General features: G+C 33.6%; 1 protein-coding gene across 16 annotated transcripts in view; it reads right to left on the bottom strand.

The window, feature by feature from the left end:
• Window positions 1-19,291, bottom strand: part of LOC145686241 (uncharacterized) — a 180,593-nt gene that overhangs the window by 21,567 nt on the left and 139,735 nt on the right. For 3 of the 16 annotated variants that reach the window (XM_081759349.1, XM_081759347.1, XM_081759348.1), the window contains one exon: window positions 535-18,672. The exons of the other annotated variants lie outside the window; for them this stretch is intronic. In XM_081759349.1, coding sequence (XP_081615475.1) covers window positions 16,523-18,643 — 2,121 coding nt within the window. In that variant the 5' untranslated portion in view covers window positions 18,644-18,672 and the 3' untranslated portion in view covers window positions 535-16,522. Of the gene's footprint in view, window positions 1-534; window positions 18,673-19,291 lie in introns of those variants that run through there. 16 annotated transcript variants of the gene reach the window in all.

The raw sequence follows: 19,291 nt of genomic DNA, 5'->3' as shown, positions 1-19,291 counted from the left end.
GATCTATACAGTGAGAAATGTCACTTTGGGTGTGAGTATGTAGAGAAGGACTAAATATATCATCAAAGCTCATATACAAGACTCCTTTCCTTATTGATAATAGTGTAACTTCACTTCATATTTTATTTCTGGATAATTAATACATAATTATATAAAATAAGCTGGCTCTTTATAGTACGTTAGTTTTCTATACATTCTGATTTTGAAATCTAAATTTTTTTTTCCGTTGAAGTCCCACAGATTAGTTTGAAAGTTTATTTGTTCATATATAAACATTATATATTTATTCTGAATTTCCATAGTAGGATTCTGTCCTTTAGGTTAAAGAAGTGAGTGATGAAATACTAACACCAATGCTACGAGTAGGATTCTAATCCGCAAAAGGCTCGTGTTGAGATCGTATTCAATTTAATGTAATTTCGCTGAATTTTACATTTAGTAATAACGATTTATAGTCCAAATTTCACTGAAATGTCTGGAGGGGAAGGATAACATAAACTACAACAGGGATATTTAAAAATACTACAAGAGAAATACACAAAAGCACATCTATCTTTAATTCCGTTTAGATCTATTGCATAGCATATTACAAATATTTACGTATATTTACATATGTATATATATAATCTTATTTTAATATTTATATAATTCCAAAGGCATTACATATTCACATTTTCTTTCTAGAAATGTACATGTTATAAACTAAATACATTTCATTTACTAAAGATGCGAATTAAGTAATTAAAAAAATGAGAGCTCTACATTTTCAATCATTTTTTTAAGTTTAGTCATTTAAAATTTTCCTTACTTAATGGATTCAATAAAGGCTTTATTGACAACACAATTAGAAATATTCTGATTTTTCTTTTACTAAGCACAGTTGATATCTGCTTTTTAACCTTCAATAGGGAATAACATTTGTAGTAAGGTGAAATTTCTACTTGAGGCAACGTAAAGTTAAAATAGCTTACCTCAATGAAGTCAGACAAGAGAAGGAAAGTAAGAATTACAAAGAAAATTATTTATCATGTCCAATTTCTTTTTTCTTTTCTTTTCTCTTTCCTTTTTTTTTTTTTTTTTTTTCGAACATGCCACTCAAGGATATGAACAGAACTAGCATTGATAGTGGGAAAACCAAAATCGGCTTGAGCAGGAAAAGGTTTGATCCGGTATAGGAACTTTATTACAATATGTTGGCAAACTTCCTGCTTCCCGAAAGCTTCACCAATTTTTTTATACAAATGCTCTTAACGAACCTATACATTTCAAGGAATACAATGTACAATTAATTTATATATACTTTTGATAACTACGCTGGAATTACTTATGCCGAAAACTTGGTTGTATATACTAACAGGGGAAGGAGGGAGGGGGAGAATAAGATTATTTAAAAAAGATCAACTTGAGCCAAATTTCCATAATTGAAACGAGATTCCACCATTCAACTCAACATTCATTTTAATGTTCTATCTATTCAACGGTAACTTCCGTATAGTATACCCGATTTTAATCTAACAAGTGTGTTTCCTACTGCTTGGTTGAAGTCCGTAACGTGTGAGGAGTAAAATTAAATCAAAGTGGAAAGTTTGTACATACACATGATGTGATATAACAATTTTCCACGGTTTTTAAAGAAAGAAGAAAAAAGTAATTCGGGACATGTTTTCTCTAAGGCCTTCCCCATTGGTGGAGTTCAATCAGTCAGGGATAATTCAATTTTAACTTGGGAGTTTCCGCAATCATCTCCATTGCGTGGAGTTGAAATTGGACCCCCATCTTAAAACGTATGTTCCACGATAAATTTCGGAAAATATCTCTTCGATTTTTATTAAAGGTAGCGTGTATATTCTTTGAGACTTGATAAATGCCTCTATTGTTTGGAAGTGAAGTTAGTCAAGACACAGGGGGAAAATTTATTTCATATTGAAACATATATTCAACGATAACTTTCCTAAAAATACCTAAATTTCAATGGAACACGGCATGTACTTTATTTGAGATTTTCCAACAGGGCTTGTTGCCAGTGCTTGACTCAACATATTCGCCTGAATATGAGATTAAACATTAAGAAAATGTTTTAGGACATCTTTCATTATACGAACTGATTTATACGAGAACGTTTTCAAAGTACGGTCCATTTTCTATATTTGAAAAAAAAAAATCGGGTGTATTATATTTTTAGGAGATTCTACATACCTTCAGCTACTTTTCAACATACTTTCCGTTCATGTTGAAACGTATGTTGGATCGTGGGACAAATTTTTGCAGACGACATGGAAATTAACGGGCGCTTAAGTCTGGAAATAATGAATCGATAGTGAAGGCTGACCAGCTTATGGTTCATCATGAACATTCTCCTGCCCTTCCTTCAACAGTCTCACCCAATTACAAACTTTGCAATTAATAATGGCATTTGAACCATACACCTCACAGGTCCGGCAAAGAATTTCTGCCTACGTCACATTTCTTGCAATCAAGAACTGAGTTGAGATCTTATTTCACAGGCAGTGAGCCGCTCGATCTCCTTGAGCTCTTCCATCAGACCATAAAACTCACAAGCTGCCGACGCTATGCCAAATGGTATGCTGGTAGTATGCTCGAAATATGCTGGTAGATATTGCACATGCGCAAAATTAAGAACACTCGCGTTTACTTAGATATTGCCGAACATACCTTACTTTAAAAACGTTCCTCGTATGAAACCGGTGAAGAATAAGGTCGTGACTAAAAATCTTCGCTTGTCTCTACAGTGCACAGTATCAATAGTTCTAGCTTACATCAATCAACACAATGTTAAGTTTGTATTTTGATAACAATTTATGATGACACATTATCTCGCAGAAGAAATATATATTTATTATTTACTCTAAAATATGGACAAAATTAAAGACGAGTTGATCGCATTAATTTGGTCTTAAAAAATAACGTTAACTGTTTTATTGGTAACATTCTCTGCAAAGCTTATAATCAACTTTTGACCGAATGAAACTAATACTTTCATAAAAACACTTAAAAAGTATAAAACAAAATACCAAAATGCATCGTACTGTAAGAACTAGGAGTCTATTGGGAGTGCAGTTTATAAATCCATACATTTTTAACTATTCATCTGAACTTTTCACAACGAAGTCTTCTGAATTATTACACATATTGTACTCCCAGATTTGTCAAGTGTCTGGATTTAATATATACACTTTTTCCTTAAAATTTATGATTATACTAAAAGAAATAATTAATTTTCCTTGTTTTCATGGCCTATGTGAAAATTTAATTTCTTTTTAAGTGACTTTCAGGTTAGGAAGACGGCGTATATTAAAAAATATCAACACAAACTTCACAATAGATACGAATTTCGGAACCAATCACTGCTTAATCAGGATTAAAATACACTGCTTAATCACGATTGTCTTCGTATTAAAATTAGGACACAAAGGAAATCAAATATATATATTTCTAGGTAACTCTAACATCGATCATAACGTTTATTCCATTATGTAATACGTATTTCCATATAAATCTATATTTTGATACACTAACGTTATTTGTTCGAAACACCATTTGATTTGATGACTTATAAATAACTTAGTTCCTAGATATTTATTTTGTAAAAGTATGGCAACTTATGACATATAGATATCAATTCTAACTTTCTATTCAGATGTTTATTTACAATGAACGTTTATAATACATTATATATATATATATATATATATATATATATAATCATCATTTCGCCTAATCTCTCAGCACGTTTCAGGGACTCGCACACAAAAATTTATACTTGTACGGCATTTTCTTCATTGAAACGAATAATTTAACTTTCTAACACACACCTATATACATATGATCCTCCAGAGATTAAACCATACAATGGTCTCACCACATACAGTATAGTTACATATTCATAACCGATTTCGCAGTCAAGAGTACATATTAGTCTCAAAATGTCCTACTAAACACGCTATATTCTTATGTTTGTTACGGAACATTGCAAAATGTGTTCAAGTTACACGGATTGGTCCTGAATTTATTCCATGTTGATTTGTATTTCATAAAATCGATCATATTTCGTTAAACTGAAGAGACTGCAAGCTATAATATACAAGAAAGTGAATAAGAAATTTTATATTTCACAGTATTGCGTTGCTGGAGTACTATAAGATAACAAATCTTTAAGAGCTTAATAGGTCGGTTAATTTTATTAAATTTCAGCATATTGGTCATGAAGTACAAGTAATTAACACAGAACCAGCGGTAAACGTAACTTGATTCAATTTCGAAAAATTGCCTTTCTTAAAATTTGCTTTTTGAACGGAATGTTCTATTCCAAGCACAGATAGAATCATGTGTGATACAAATGATATGGTGTCCAAGTACTCAATTACATTAGTGTAAGTTTCTCTTCAAATTATGAAAATTTTATGACATTAGTTTATGCTACAATCCGTCGTGTTCAGAGAGAAAATCATGAAATATTCCTGATATAATTCATGGGCGAACATTCTTCAATAAAGCTACGTAACTTTTAAAGTTCGAGGAAAAAATAGACAAACATAAACTTTAGATTTTATACATGAACGAACTGCCACTTATAAATTATAAAATCTAAATTGAACATGTAGTTGCACGATGTACTGAAAACCATTACAATCGGTTTCGTAGAAAACTGTTCAAATTAAATTAGCGGTTAACTTTCAATAATAATATTTTTTCACCTGAATTCTCAAAAGTGGCCCGAGTTAACTAGATGATTTCTACAATTTTACAAATTTCACTGTGTACACATAAAAGTAAGAAACCTAACCCATGCATACCATATATAAAGACACACTTAATGCAGTTCCTATATCTATCTACCTAGGTATATAAAAAGAATGTATGTTCTGAACAATTACGAATTGTAATATAAATGAAGTTTAGTGTTACTCAAATTATATAAAATTTCGTCGTAACCTGATTAATTCATATTCCTGAGTTGGCAGAATGTGTTTACGTCATTTTTCTGATCTTAAATTTAGCTTTGGTTTTAGCGAAATATCCAGAAATTTTAAAAAGAGAAAGAGCCATAGTGATAGTCACAGTAGATACAACGCAAAGATACATTATGATATTAACATCATACCACATTAAAATTTATTCAGGTTGTATGCTTCTGAGGTGACGACATGCAGTTATTTAGATCTATTTGTTAAAATAATCCTGCTTTATAGAACAAGATGTTTGTATTTTTTTTTCTCTCAACTGTAAGATGACGAAAGTATTAGTATTAATGATTCACTCGAGTTCTGAATTTGAAATTAGCAACAACAGATAATCGATCAAAACTATTTTCCTGCTACAAGTGTTGCGCAGACATGGAACTTGCTTTCAATAGTCGAACTTTACTTACTAGTTGAGGTAACTGTTTAAGCCTTGCAGAACTCCAAAAGACCTATATTACATTTTTCTTTATAATAATTTAAAAATGTAATAATGCAGAGAATACGTTAGATCCGAGTTATATTCCAATATATCATTTTTTCCGATATTCTACACTTCAAAATTCTTCTGTTGATTTGTTCATTTTTTGTTTTACGTTCTCAAGCTCGTCATATACCGTATTTGCGCAAATATAGGCCGCACTACTAAATTTACGAGAAAGTTCAGTTAGACAGCACTTTAAGTTGCATCTCTCTCCTTTTCCTTCTTCAACTCTCGCATAACTAAGGGTGACTCATCACCAACAGGACAGGTTTTGAGCATTGAGAAATCTGGTGACGTGACTAATTCAAGCAAAAGTGTAAGGAGGTTCAAAGTTGATTTATTCGAGGAAAGTTGATCATTTGGTTTATGAGTGACGATGGGTGTTGATGAAAGAAAATTTGTCAGTGGTGTGCAATTGAAGAGAAACTCTTAAATAGTTTGAAAAGTCGATGTTCATTTTGAGGGCAAATGTGCAAATACCCAGATGTGGAAAAGATTTGCCTGATTTTGTAGTTTCAAACAGCAAATGTTGATATGCCGTTATAACTGAAATGATTCAAATTGAAGATTGCAAAATAATACGTGCACATGCCATTTTGAAACTCATAATTTATGATGTGAGGAGGGAAATCTCGATTATAGGCCGCACCATGATTTTTCAAGCCAAAATTTAGGAAAAAAGTGTGGTCTATATTCGCGTAAATACGGTACGCTAATGAAATGAAATCCGCAGTTTTACGTCCCTTGTTTATGTCCTTTAGGCTCGGGAGAAAATGCGAAAATGTTGGGAAAACCCATGGACACAATGCTGTACATCACGAACTCTCATAGCTTGGATCGAACTAGGTACTTCTACTGAAGATTAATAGCTCATCTGGATTAAATACGGGGACTACAAGTGTCTGAGGCGAAAAAAAAAACACTATGGAGGTTCCTCAACAGCTACTATGGATCTCAATCGACATTTTTTTATTTTACACATTGATCTCTCATGTGTAATGGTATAAATGGGGAATTTTCAAATAATATTTAGTACTTGGTAATGAAAAATTTTCATAGTGTTCCTTTGTGTGTGTAAAGTACACGAAAAACACAGATAGAAACAAAGTTTTTTATTTAATGAAAGAACTGCATTAAAGTTCCTTATAAAGCAGTTGATTTTATCTGTGAGTGTATCTATTTTTCTAGGAATATAAACACAGGGACATAACGAGGGGCTGCCCGTTTACCCCCGGAAATTTCTGACCTTGAGACAAAGTTTCTCTCTCTCTTATATATATATATATATTGTAGTAATAACAATCTTGTTCATTATTATAACTTCTTGTTCTAAAAATTAGTCGGAAAAAACTCTGAACTGAAAATATATAATTATTATTTACAAAAAATGTATAAAAGAATAGTTAAAGAAAACAATAATTGTATGTTAGAAAAAAGTACCTATATAACCAGAAGCACGAAATACATTTTTCATGAATAAAATAAAGTTACTTCTTGGGCTTGCAGCTTCGTACTTTTCTTTCATACTTATTTTTCTTTTAATTGGAAGAAAACTGAAAAAGTCAATTTGTTTATTAGTTAGAATTCACATTCTTTTCTGAATGAATACACAAATATTTTTTTACTTCCTAAACATTTTCAGTGTTTGTTTTAATGAGTTCAGTTGAACTCTGGAATTTCGGGCAATAAAAAACTTACAGCAGATACTTTATATTAGCCCTACTTATTTATATGAGGTGGGATTATTTAAATACAGAAAAGCGATAAAATTTTGAAAAAATTAATGAATTATGACGTGTATGAAATTGATAAAACGTCGATATTATGGTTTTCTGGGATCAAAAATGAATTACAGAGCACATTAACATATTTTTCTAGTAATGAATAATTGTTAGATTTTTCACTTTGTGTAACTGTATTTTCAGACTTCTATTACAAATAAAGTTTACAGTACAACAATGATGTAGGAATAAGTGAAACAACTTTTCATGAAACGGGAAATTTTCCGGAAAATAAAATTTTGATCACTACACGTGTGTTTTTCTAATTCTTCACATTTCTACAATTTTTTTATATTCCTGACTAGACTATCATCATGACAAAGTAATCACCATTCTTGCAATTTGATTTATGAAACTTCCCGGGTCATTGTTTTCTTTGTTCAAGAAAACAAAGTCATATCCCCAATTATCAATGGTGTTAGAAGACATTGGAGTACGGATCATTTGCACTTACTATTGAGAGCAGCAGCATTATATAGTTATTTCAGTCAGCAATATTATGGCAATAATTATTAGCACTCAGTAATTTATTTCAGCTATATCGACATATGACGTGAATGTAAACCCAAGTGATCTGGTAAATACTGTTTAGCATCCTGTTGAAGTAATTTCTGTTACTGTCGATCAGACGAGAACATACATTTTCCCCCTGGTTTAGAAACTTCTGTCAGATGTAAAGTTATCTTGTGAATTTTATATCTGTGAGCAGAAAATCATTGCTTTTGGAGGACCAGCCAGCTTTTGTAATATATAAGTAAATTGTTTACAGTTGTTATACACATGAAGGACTAACAAGGAAGACTTTGGGCGAGAATTGAGGATGCCTTTAAATGAGTGAGTGTATGGTTAATATTCAGAGGAAAATTATCCATATATTTTACTGAGCACCCGCTGAAGTAGAGGATGACGCCTCAGAAATATCAACAGGGTTGAGATAGAAAAAGATACGAAGGACTCAATGATATACCCTTTGCATTGTTATTCAGTAGAAACAAAAGGGACTAAGTCCTATGATTCGCTGTTTATAACTGTATAGTGTGACATGACATGTCCTAGTGTATCCTTTAATTTCGAGAGATTCACTTTTCCGATTGATGTCTTCTCATGGCGTCTCTTGCGTGTTACTGGAAATTTTGGTTGTAATTTTTAATGATTATTTGTCCCGTCGAGACCAGAGATTAGCAAACTATCCGTAACGTTCGAAATAATGAGCGTAACTTTCAACTTTTTCATTCATTCTAAAAGCTTTTGTACCAACTACATGTGGGAGACAATTCATGTCTGAATACGGAATTCTTGCTACAAATAGTTGACTTTACCAGTTTCCAACGGATTTCAGTGAATACACACTGTTACTTTAATTTCTCTGTACCAAAATTTGTTGAATAGCATGGAACGACGTGCACTTATTCTTCTACTGTTTCTCTCATACATTTCTTCGATCGGATATAAGTAAGCAAAATAAGACGAGAAAGCTGAAGTATGCAAACAAAAGTATAATAAAGTGTTTTTAGGCTGGAAGATGTCTTGGGTTCGGTGCATAGTTTCATGAGGGACATTTCTAATGGTGGCACTTAAATAACGCATAAGACTTACTTACGATTTTACATATATTGCACGTGGCATTTCTGAGCAAACCATGTGTATAATGCTTAACGAAGACACTCAAGTAATATAATCATTAAATTTCTGACGTTTATATATATATATATATACAAGAAGAGATAAGATATCAGGATTAATAAGCTCTTTTCTAAATCATTACATTATTTTACCCACATGTCCAACTTTAGTTAAAACAATTAGGTAGATATAATTCTTGCCATCGTAAGAAATCCACGAGTTTTTGTAATAATAACGCCATTCACCTATTACACCAAGTTTCTAGTTACTTTAGTTAATCCATTTGTGATTTATGCTCACGCAATATGATTGTTTCCAAACTTTTTAATTCAAGCGTAGACATACATATTCTCGTCCATCAATACATGCTGCGAACTTAATATTAATTCATTACTACCTCCTCTTTCAAAAGTGAATATTGACCTACAAATAGTAAGTTTTATTAACTTAACTGCGTAATCTATTTTAAAGTAGGTACGAGAATCATCCAGGAAAAAAAGGAACGTTTTGGTGAGAAACACAAGCGACAAATGATATGTTTAGGTACAGAAATTACGTACCTTTCTCTACTTTCCAATATATTTGTCGTACAAATTCAAACATTTATCGTAGCGTGACACCAGTTTTTCTATACTGGCGTTGTGTTCTTTGTCACCGCCAATGTATTCAAAGCGACTTTGGGTTCACCAGCAGTAGGAAAGTGCTTTCCGAACAGAAGAGTCCTTCAACTTCCGAAATAAATGGTGAACAAAAATCTTATCACACTCCGCACCTCACAGTTAGCAGAATTTTCAATTTTGTTGCATATGTTCAGGGATAACAAGCGCTCAATGTTTATGTCTGAACAGTGTCACTGATTGGCTCAAACTGACAAGTTACAGTGGAATATGCTGCATGGTATAGTCGAATGTTCCATCATTCCGGAAAGAATTTTCTCCACTGTTGTTGAACTCAAAAGAAGCTTTCATACATTGTTGAAAACATTCGCAGTGACACAGTACAATGACGATATAGAAATACTGGTATCATGCTATTATAAGTGCTTGAATTTGAAAGGCGATGTCGTTTTTGTATCATAAACCTTCACATTATTCGTCATACAAATAAATGAAAAACGATGGTCGTATATTTCAAAAACACAATAAGGACAGTATATTTTCTGGTATATTATTAATATTTCTTCATCGCTTCTTGATCAGAAAATAATTATAGTTATAAGTAAATTTTATACCATATAATAAAGTTAAATAGGAAATGCTTAAAATGAAATTAAATGAATCCTTGAACTAAAGTCCCACAGTTACATCCTGAAGACTAAAAGAGATGGGGATAATTGCAACGGATCAATCGTGGAATTTATTAGAGAAAAGGAAGGAAAAACCCACAAACACGACCCTGAGCACCACAAATTCGCATAACTTCAAATCGAACCAAAAATCCTTCTCTGTCATTGAATAAACGCGTCTCTTGCGAAATGTTAGTAGATATATACAAGTAACAATCAATAATAAAGGTTATGGGAAACCTTTCATAAAACTACACTGAAAACTTCTTTACCGAGTTTGAAATATGAATACAAACTAGAAGTTAGGTATCTTGAGTTTAAAATACGATACCAATGAATTCTAACATCAGTTTCCTCTGACAACAAAATTATTGTAAAACAAGGCTAAAAGAAGATAAATAAAAGTAAAGTAACAGCTGCTGCAAAATTCATGTGCAAACTGTGTCGAATGTCTTATGAAGACGAAAATTACCGTCTCATACGTCTGCCAACGGTAATCAGCGTAGCGCAATTTTAGCTCTGCATTTACATTACTTACTAGTTTTCACTTCTTGGTTGAGTTGAGTTGATTTTGAGTTTAACGTCTCTCTCCGCAGCGAGGCTATATGAGACGTGGACCTACTGATTAACGTGGAATCCGAACTACATGAGTTCCCGCCGGGAATCGAACCCAGATCTCCCACGCCAAAGGCACGTACGCTAATCGTTCACTTCTTTGTATTATGATCAAATGCTATTCACGCTATTAATACTTCATAATTTACTGACATCTGACAACTATGCAGGGAGTGAAATCGAAATCGAGACAACTATAAATAGATATTTTTGTAACACCATAAGGACAGGTTTCCTCAAAGTTTTAGCAAACTAAATTCAAATTGATGGTCACTCTGCATGAAAGCCATTTTGGAAATCAAATGAAAATAAAAACTGTAATTACTTGTCGAGCATATTGAACATATTATAATATAACGAATTGCTAATCTACTAATGTTTCTCAGTCAATTTTTCTTTCAATATTTCGAGTGCTACACTTGGGCACCCTTCCTCAAGCCTATGTCTGTCCCTTAGGAGGAATGCCCCAGTGTAGCGCTCAAAATATTGCAAACCGACTGAGGAACCTAAGTACGTAAGTAATTCCTTATATAAAAATAAAAACCTTAATTGCTCAAAAAAACCTTGATATTAAAAGCCTGCGATATGTCTGACTGATTGGAGTTTAACATCCCTTCCAGCAGCGAGATTAGACTTATCTGTTGAACTGCGATCCCAATCACTATTCAGGTTTGTATTCAAAACAAGTATTTCTACAGGGAATGGTGCCTGGAACCAAACGCACAGAAAGAACACCTACTAGCCTCTTTTGATGACGAAGAGGCATTATGATTGTCTCACGTCAATAGAAGATTTTTTTAAAATTTTCTATTGGAGCAATCAGAAGTCTTTTTCATACTCTCATCAGTCTACTTTTCTTTAAAATTTTATTTATTTATTTTACAGAAATTTATAGTTATTTATCGAGGCCAAATGAAATGGGGTCCTTAACATGACTTCCGGCCCATATAAGCTCTTACTGGAATAGAACCAAGGTCTCTTGTACCGACCGAAAGCGTACTCATTATTTCTTTCTCTCTCTCTCTCTTTTTCTTGAAATCGCAATAAAGCATAAACTTGTGCATGAGTAAAATATCAATTAATACAGTGAATATAAAATTTCAACAAACAGAAATGAAAGGCATTGAAGAATCGGCTTTTGTTGTGGCTGAATAAGTTATTTAAGTAATGCTGACAACGAAAAATTGCGTAATCAATGATTTAGCAGCTAAAGTGGTACGCTCAAAATGATAATTATATGAATAATTTAAGACGAGATTACGCTGATCACACGATGGTACATGAGATTATATATAAAAATATATGGAAGACACTTCTATATAAGTTATAGACAAACACTGTGAAAAAGATTAAATACATGGGTTTTGAAGACTACTATTCATTTTCAGAAAAAAAAAAAAAAGAATGTGGACAAAAGTCTTTCTTTTGTTTCCGAATTTATTTGTACATTGCTACCATGTAAGCTTTCAACTTTATTTTCGATTTACATACACAGTGTTGCAATTTGTTTATTCTAGGGACAGAAAAAATAGTTTTAGTGTTTTTTTTTTTAAATATTTAAATTCTTTCGAAAAATGATATTTTTTAAATTTCTTTCGAAAACTGATATTCTTACCATCATCAACTGTATTTATTTTAATTGCATACAACAAGATTTTAATTTCTTTATTTCTATTTACAACTTAAGGAAATATAGATTTTGAAGTAATTTATAGATTTACATAGATTTTTCAGTACTTCAGAAAGTTGAATATGATTAGCTCAGTATTACAAATTATAAATATTATACATATTTGGAAAGAATTGTTCTGCTTGCATCCTAACACATTTATTACGAAACCAAACTTTTATGACACAGTGAATTACCAATTATTACTGTTTCCTGCAGTACCCTTACACAATGGCTTAAATGAAATGTTTTAGAAACGAATGTTGAACGAGATTTTGAAGTCTAGTAGCGTTGAGTCTGATCTGTACTTGGATGTGTGATCACTGTGGAGTTACTTAAATGAAATGAATGCAGAAAAGCGTAACCCAATCAAGAAAATCAATGAGATTAGCGATATCTAACAATATATTCTCCAACTTAAATTTCGATTAGTCAGTTTAAACTCTTCAAGGTTTCCAGGCTATATTATATATATATACACACAGGGTGTTAATGAACTATACCGACAAACTGTAAGAGCTGACTTTTCACATCAAAATAAGAGAAAAAGTTCATATGGACTTATGGCGAAAAGTGCATAGTTTCAGAGCTAGGGCTGCCCAAAATCGCGAAAAAGCCAAATTTCAAGAGGCCATATTTCGAATTCCAGAAACTGTGGATAGTGGTCCTTATCAGCATAAAGGGAGCCAGGCATACACAATTCAAAAGTGCATATTTCGTCAATTTTCAATAGGTGTACAGAATATTTCCTACAGGGTGTAATTCTCACATGTGCTCTCAATAGAGTTTTCAGATATAGCCTGATTTCAAGGAGGTCCAAAGTAGACAGGAGGTAAGACTTAACAACAATGGACATCCAATGATTCGGAGGGAAGTCGGAAGTGTTAGGAACCGGCAGCTTCTTGTTTTTTTGTGTTCGGAACAACGTATGATGCGATGTATTTCGTCACAGTAATTTCACGTTTTCTTCATTTATAAGCGTGAAAGAAATCATTGCAGCATGCGTTTTCCCGAATACGAGAGACCGTGCTGCTGACGATCCTTAACACTTCCGACATCGTACCAGACGATTCCGTGTTCACTGCTATCAAGGCTTATCATTTGCCTACTTTGGACCAATCATGAAGTCAGAGCATATCTCAAAATTCGGTTGATGGAATGCCTGGGAATTTCACCCTGAAAAGGAATATTCTGTACACCCATTGAACATTAATGAAATATGCATTTTTGGATTGCATATGCGTGACTTCCTTTACGTTGATAAGAACAACCATCCACAGTTTCTCGAATTCGAAATAGGGCCTCTTGAAATTTGGCTTTTTCGTGATTTTGGACAACCCTAGCTCTGAAACTATGCACTTTTGCCCACAGGTCCATATGAACTTTTTCTCTTATTTTGATGTAAGGAATCACGTCTTACAGTTTGTCGGTTTAGTTCATTAACACCTTGTATATACATATAAAATCCAACAATAATACCTGGAAGTTGCATCGAGATCCAACTAGAAAATTAAACCGATATTATTTATAAAAGTAAACAAAGTCGGTAACTGCCAACTCTAGACGAAAACTATGTAATTAATTATTATGTACATTTAAAAAAATATATCATTCACCTTTGATTCGAAAGCTCTAATTGCAAAGCAGTTAACGAAAGCTAGCTTCTGACAGTTCGACAAAGCACGTGGTGTACTAGGGGCGTTATTGCCACAAGGTCTGCAACCATCGAGGCAGTAAATCCGGCAACAAATTTAGGACGTTTTAACACATCTTCCATAATCGTAATAGTATGACAGGAAGATATGCTTTTTAAATAACAATAACAGTATTTGGAACAGTAGCATATGCAAAAGTTTCAAGATTTACACCCCCCTCCTTGACCACGCATTATAGAAAAATAATCATTTACTATATTAAGATATAAATATATATATAAATATATATACAAAAATCGAGCGTATACTAAAAGGATGAGATTGAGTGCTTGAATCATTTCCCTTTCCCCCTCCGCTGGTGAATTCACAGGACACGCGCGCAAGTAATAGATTAATAAAATTGTTTTTACATTGATTTCACAAAATCCAGAATTTCTGTCGTCTTATGTGATATATTCGATTTGAAACCTGAAAAAAACTTTTACCAATTCCGATAGGTATGCGTGTCAAGTAAATCTGGCATTTGCTATCGAAGTAATTAGCATTTACCCATGTTTATCAAATCATACTTTTCTCTCAGGTTCGATATTTGCCATCTTCCTTATTAAAAATAAATAAATAAAAATAAAATAAAATAAAATAATAAAAAAAAATAAATAAATAATTTGTCAACTATCTCCTTCCTCTAATGAAATCTCCCTTCTCAACAATTTCTATTATCGAAACAGTTTCTTTGAAGTACTTTGTGCAGGGTTGTCTTCCTACCCGTGAATAAACTATTTTTCGTAACGAATCAGGAAAAGAATTTAAAATTGGATACTTCTTTTGTTCGTAATAACTGTAAACACACCGTCAAATTTCATCCTTCGTTAAGTCACTTAAGGTTGATTTTGGACTTGCTCGTGATCTTTTTTAACCAGTGTTATAAGTGATACTGAAAGATTATCGTTAGTCTTCCGAATTTTTCTGCAGTGACTAGTTTCACTGACTTTCAAAGCATTCGAAGTGCATGTTATCACCTGTTCTGCGGGGAAAAAGGAGACCTTTATTTCCTTTCTCGTCTTCGAAACAGCACCGTGCGTTCCTGTTATTGACGTCTGTATGTTGAACCATTTTTCTTATTCGTTGTTGTTCTAGTATTTTCAGTCGCCATATGTATCTTTCTTTTGTAAACACAGTACACACTGAACCTATTCAACATGAACACTATAAAAAAAAAAAAAAAAAAAAAATACTGAACCATCTAATAAACAGACTCTACTATATCACAAGAGGAACAATTATTTGACAGATGAGTCAACCCTCAACTAACGGCAACAGCGCGGTGAATGACCTTGGTTACCTAGAAGCAGCATAAAAGAATAGTGTAGTAGCTGGGGGAATCCATGCTCCCTTTTCTTTCGTTTACAAAACATGCAGCTATCAGCAAGAGGCCAACTTTCGTTAACTAAACTGTAGCATCTAGAATTATATTAAATCTTCCCATTTCTTAATAGTTCCTTCAATGTTTTAAGTCTATACGTGCCTATCGTAGCGGACAAACAGTCTCTGTGTTGATGTTCTCTTTAAACCTCTACGAATAATAAAAATTTAAAAAACTAGGCATTACGAAACAATATAGTACCTCAAAGAAGCTATCTGCGATCCTGAAAAGTATATGAGACGTTTAGCATTTTCTATCAACGCAAATTTCACGGTAATGAAATGAATTTCAAAGTCAACTGTACAAAATATTTTTCCCAGTTCCTCTCCTTGAATTACTTTTAATATTCATTTACCAAACTACCCACTTACGATGTCCTGTGCTTAACTTTCGAAAGAAAGGTGAAACTTTTTTTTTAATAGGACTGTACATTGACTATGTTCCGATTATCGTATTTATTGTTCTTACTTCTTTTTGATAATCAATAAGTCTCTATTTTTGATTTTTTAAATTCTCAAAATGAAAGAAAGCTAAAACGTTTAATTTTACAGCGTCTTTGATGACATGTTTAAAGGCTTTATTTCCTTTCTCTCAAGAAGTGGGTTGATTCCAACAAATGCTTGGAAAGTTCGTTCACGAAGAAAGAGGCAAGAACAATATATACTTTAGTGTGTATTCTGTTTTCGTACATCAATTGAATCAAATTTTGATTTATAGTAGCTACATTAATGAGTTAAAAATAATTTTATATACGGAGAAACAGACACCGAAACAATTATAGTAAGCGATCTTAAATTAAGTTCACCATATACATATATATCCATATACTCTTTTTACATAGTTAACAATGAATCCATATGATGTTTACTCACATATTGCACAATAGTAAGTCTTATTATTACATATTTTAAAATTCGATAATCAGATAATACTTCTATTATGATATATGCATCAGATAAGAATTAATCAAAATACTAATTACATATTATACCAATACATAGGCAACCCTCAAGTTGCTTGAATAGCTTTATCGTCCGGAGGCCGAGAACATCCCGGAAATGCTATTTGTCCTACTTCGCACTTATACACTGGGAATTCTAGTGGGGCTGCAGGTACTGTAGTAGGTTGGGCATTGTGATTATGTGCCTGACTGGTAACAGGATTCTGATTATTATGGATATTCTTATGTCGTTTGAGAGCAAAGCGATCTGAAAAACCGACATCACATACATCACACCGGTATGGTTTCTCGCCTGTGTGTACCTTTTTATGATTTTTGAGGTGTGCACCTTGAGAAAATGCACTTCCACATATTTCACACCGATATGGCTTTTCTCCGAGGTGAATACGACGGTGATTCCACAAAGTAGAATGACGAGAGAATGCTTTATGACATACGCCACATATGTACGGCTTCTCCCCGGTATGAATACGTTCATGATTTTTTAAATGAGGCCCTTGGGAGAACGCTTTCTCACACACTTGGCACTTAAATGGCTTTTCTCCTGTATGGACACGTCGGTGGTTGTCTAAATAAGCGGTTTTCGCAAATGCCATTCCACACACTTCACAACGATAGGGCTTCTCTCCTGTATGAAGCTGTTTGTGATTTTTCAAGTGGGCTCCCTGAGAAAACGCTTTGCCACAAATATCGCACCGGTACGGTCTTTCGCCCGTATGAATACGACGGTGATTCCATAAAGTGGAATGACGAGAGAATGCTTTGTGACACACTTCGCAAATGTACGGCTTCTCCCCCGTATGAATACGCTCGTGATTTTTTAAGTGAGGTCCCTGAGAGAATGCCATGTTGCAGACGGCACATTTATATGGTTTTTCGCCCGTATGAATATGTCTGTGGTTTTTCAAGTACGCTGCTTTAGCGAACGCCATTCCGCAAACTTCACATTTATATGGCTTCTCTCCAGAATGTAGACGTTTGTGGCTCCATAACGACGAATACCGTGAGAAGGTATTTTCACAAATAGAACACTGAAACGGTTTAGGCGGTTTGGGTGTCGGAATAAAAACCATTCCGGAACCATTGCATTTTTGGCACTTACGAATCCCATGTACACGTCTTATAGATTTGGAATCGTTGGCATCACTTTCAGGATATCCAGTAGCTTCGCATGAATCGCACTTCGCTCGTTGAGTGCTGTTGTGAAATTTGGCATGCTTCTTTAGTCTTCCTTGATCAGGAAATTCAACGCCACATATTTCACACTTGAATTTGCCTTCTGCATGAACTGTTTTGTGGCTTCTTAACTCTGATGGTTGTGTGAAAGATAGTCCACAAACATCGCATGTATGAGTTTGCATGTGCATACGTTTATGATGATTCAGCAACGAACTATGGCCGAACATTAAACCACAGTCTTCACATTTAAAGGGTGTTAGTGAAACTTGATTCATTAAAGCGTAATTGTAACTAAATTGCTGTCCACACATATCGAATCGGTAACATTTATCATCTCCTTGTACCTTTTGAAGCATATTCATGTTATAACAGAAGGGAAAATCTTTTGGGCTCATTTCTTGCTTGAATTTGTCTTCATTTTCCTTCTGTTTCTGAAAGCCGATACCAGGCGGTGTCATCATTGAATGACACAGAGAATCTGGCTTGAACTGTTTATTAGCTTCCTCGTACATATTTCGCTGTTGTAAGTTTGTGGGATCAAACAAAGGCTGTCCTGGCACATCAGGTTTACAAGAATTATCCATAAAAGGGAAACGATTTTGCTCTGTTTGTGTGAATCTAGTCTGTTGTTCTGTTTGAGTAAACCTGGTTTGTTGTTCCCGATGTTGTGGTGGTTGCGGTGGAGGTGGTTGTTGTTGTTGTTGTTGCTGCTGCTGCTGCTGTTGCTGTTGTTGTGGCGGTGGTGGTGGTGGTGGCGGCGGCTGTTGCTGTTGTGGAATCATGGAACACTTGTTTTCAGTGGCGGTGCTACCATTTGCTTGAGTTTTGAAGTTAGATGAAGGTATTTTCAACAGTCCACCTCTACTGGATGGTCCACACTCATCAAAGCGTTGATTGTTGAGGCAGGATTCTTGTTGTTGATGCTCAACGAGGTTCATGTCCCGCTGTGGATCCCGTCCATTGTTCATCCATGAGTTGTCCAGCGCCATCTTGTACTCATACAGAAACGGTCTGAACCCTGAAAGACAAGGTTAATACTCTAATCTCGCAAGCACGAATATAAATAAAAAGTACATACACATTAATGATTACAATCCTAATTAAGCTCTATGATTACAATCCTAATTAAGCTATAAACAAAGAAGGTAAATTACTCTTATGGATAAATTTAATCATTTTGACAAACTTCAAATATTTTCTAAGATTTATGGCTTGTCAATGTATTTAAAATATTTTACTGTTTAAGGCATATTACAATATAACTTAATTTAAATTCAAGAATGATGGCAACATAGATCCCTATAGATATCAACTTAACACTTTGGAAGTAAACAGAACAAACCTCCCATTTTCACTCTAATAACACTGAACTATATCGAATTTATTCTTTGTGGATTATCAGTAGAAGTTACAAATGTTGGATAAACTTGCAACAAACGTAAGAAATTTTCATATATTATCAGATATTAGAGTGGTACACAAATGTGCTGAATGAAAAGGTACCTACATAATATACAGCAGGTTACACTATATGGAAAATAAAATGTTCTCTCGTAATTTCCTTCAAACATTTTAAACGCTTAAAAGTTAATTAAGTTATCCACGAACCTAGCATTGAAAACAAATCAAAGGACTAC

Source organism: Thermobia domestica, chromosome 5 (genome assembly GCF_964235325.1).
Source record: "Thermobia domestica chromosome 5, izTheDome1.hap1.1, whole genome shotgun sequence".
Classification (NCBI taxonomy): Eukaryota; Metazoa; Arthropoda; class Insecta; order Zygentoma; family Lepismatidae; genus Thermobia; species Thermobia domestica.
The sequence above is the reverse complement of the archived record's forward strand: the minus strand, read 5'-3'. Positions and strand labels throughout refer to the sequence as shown.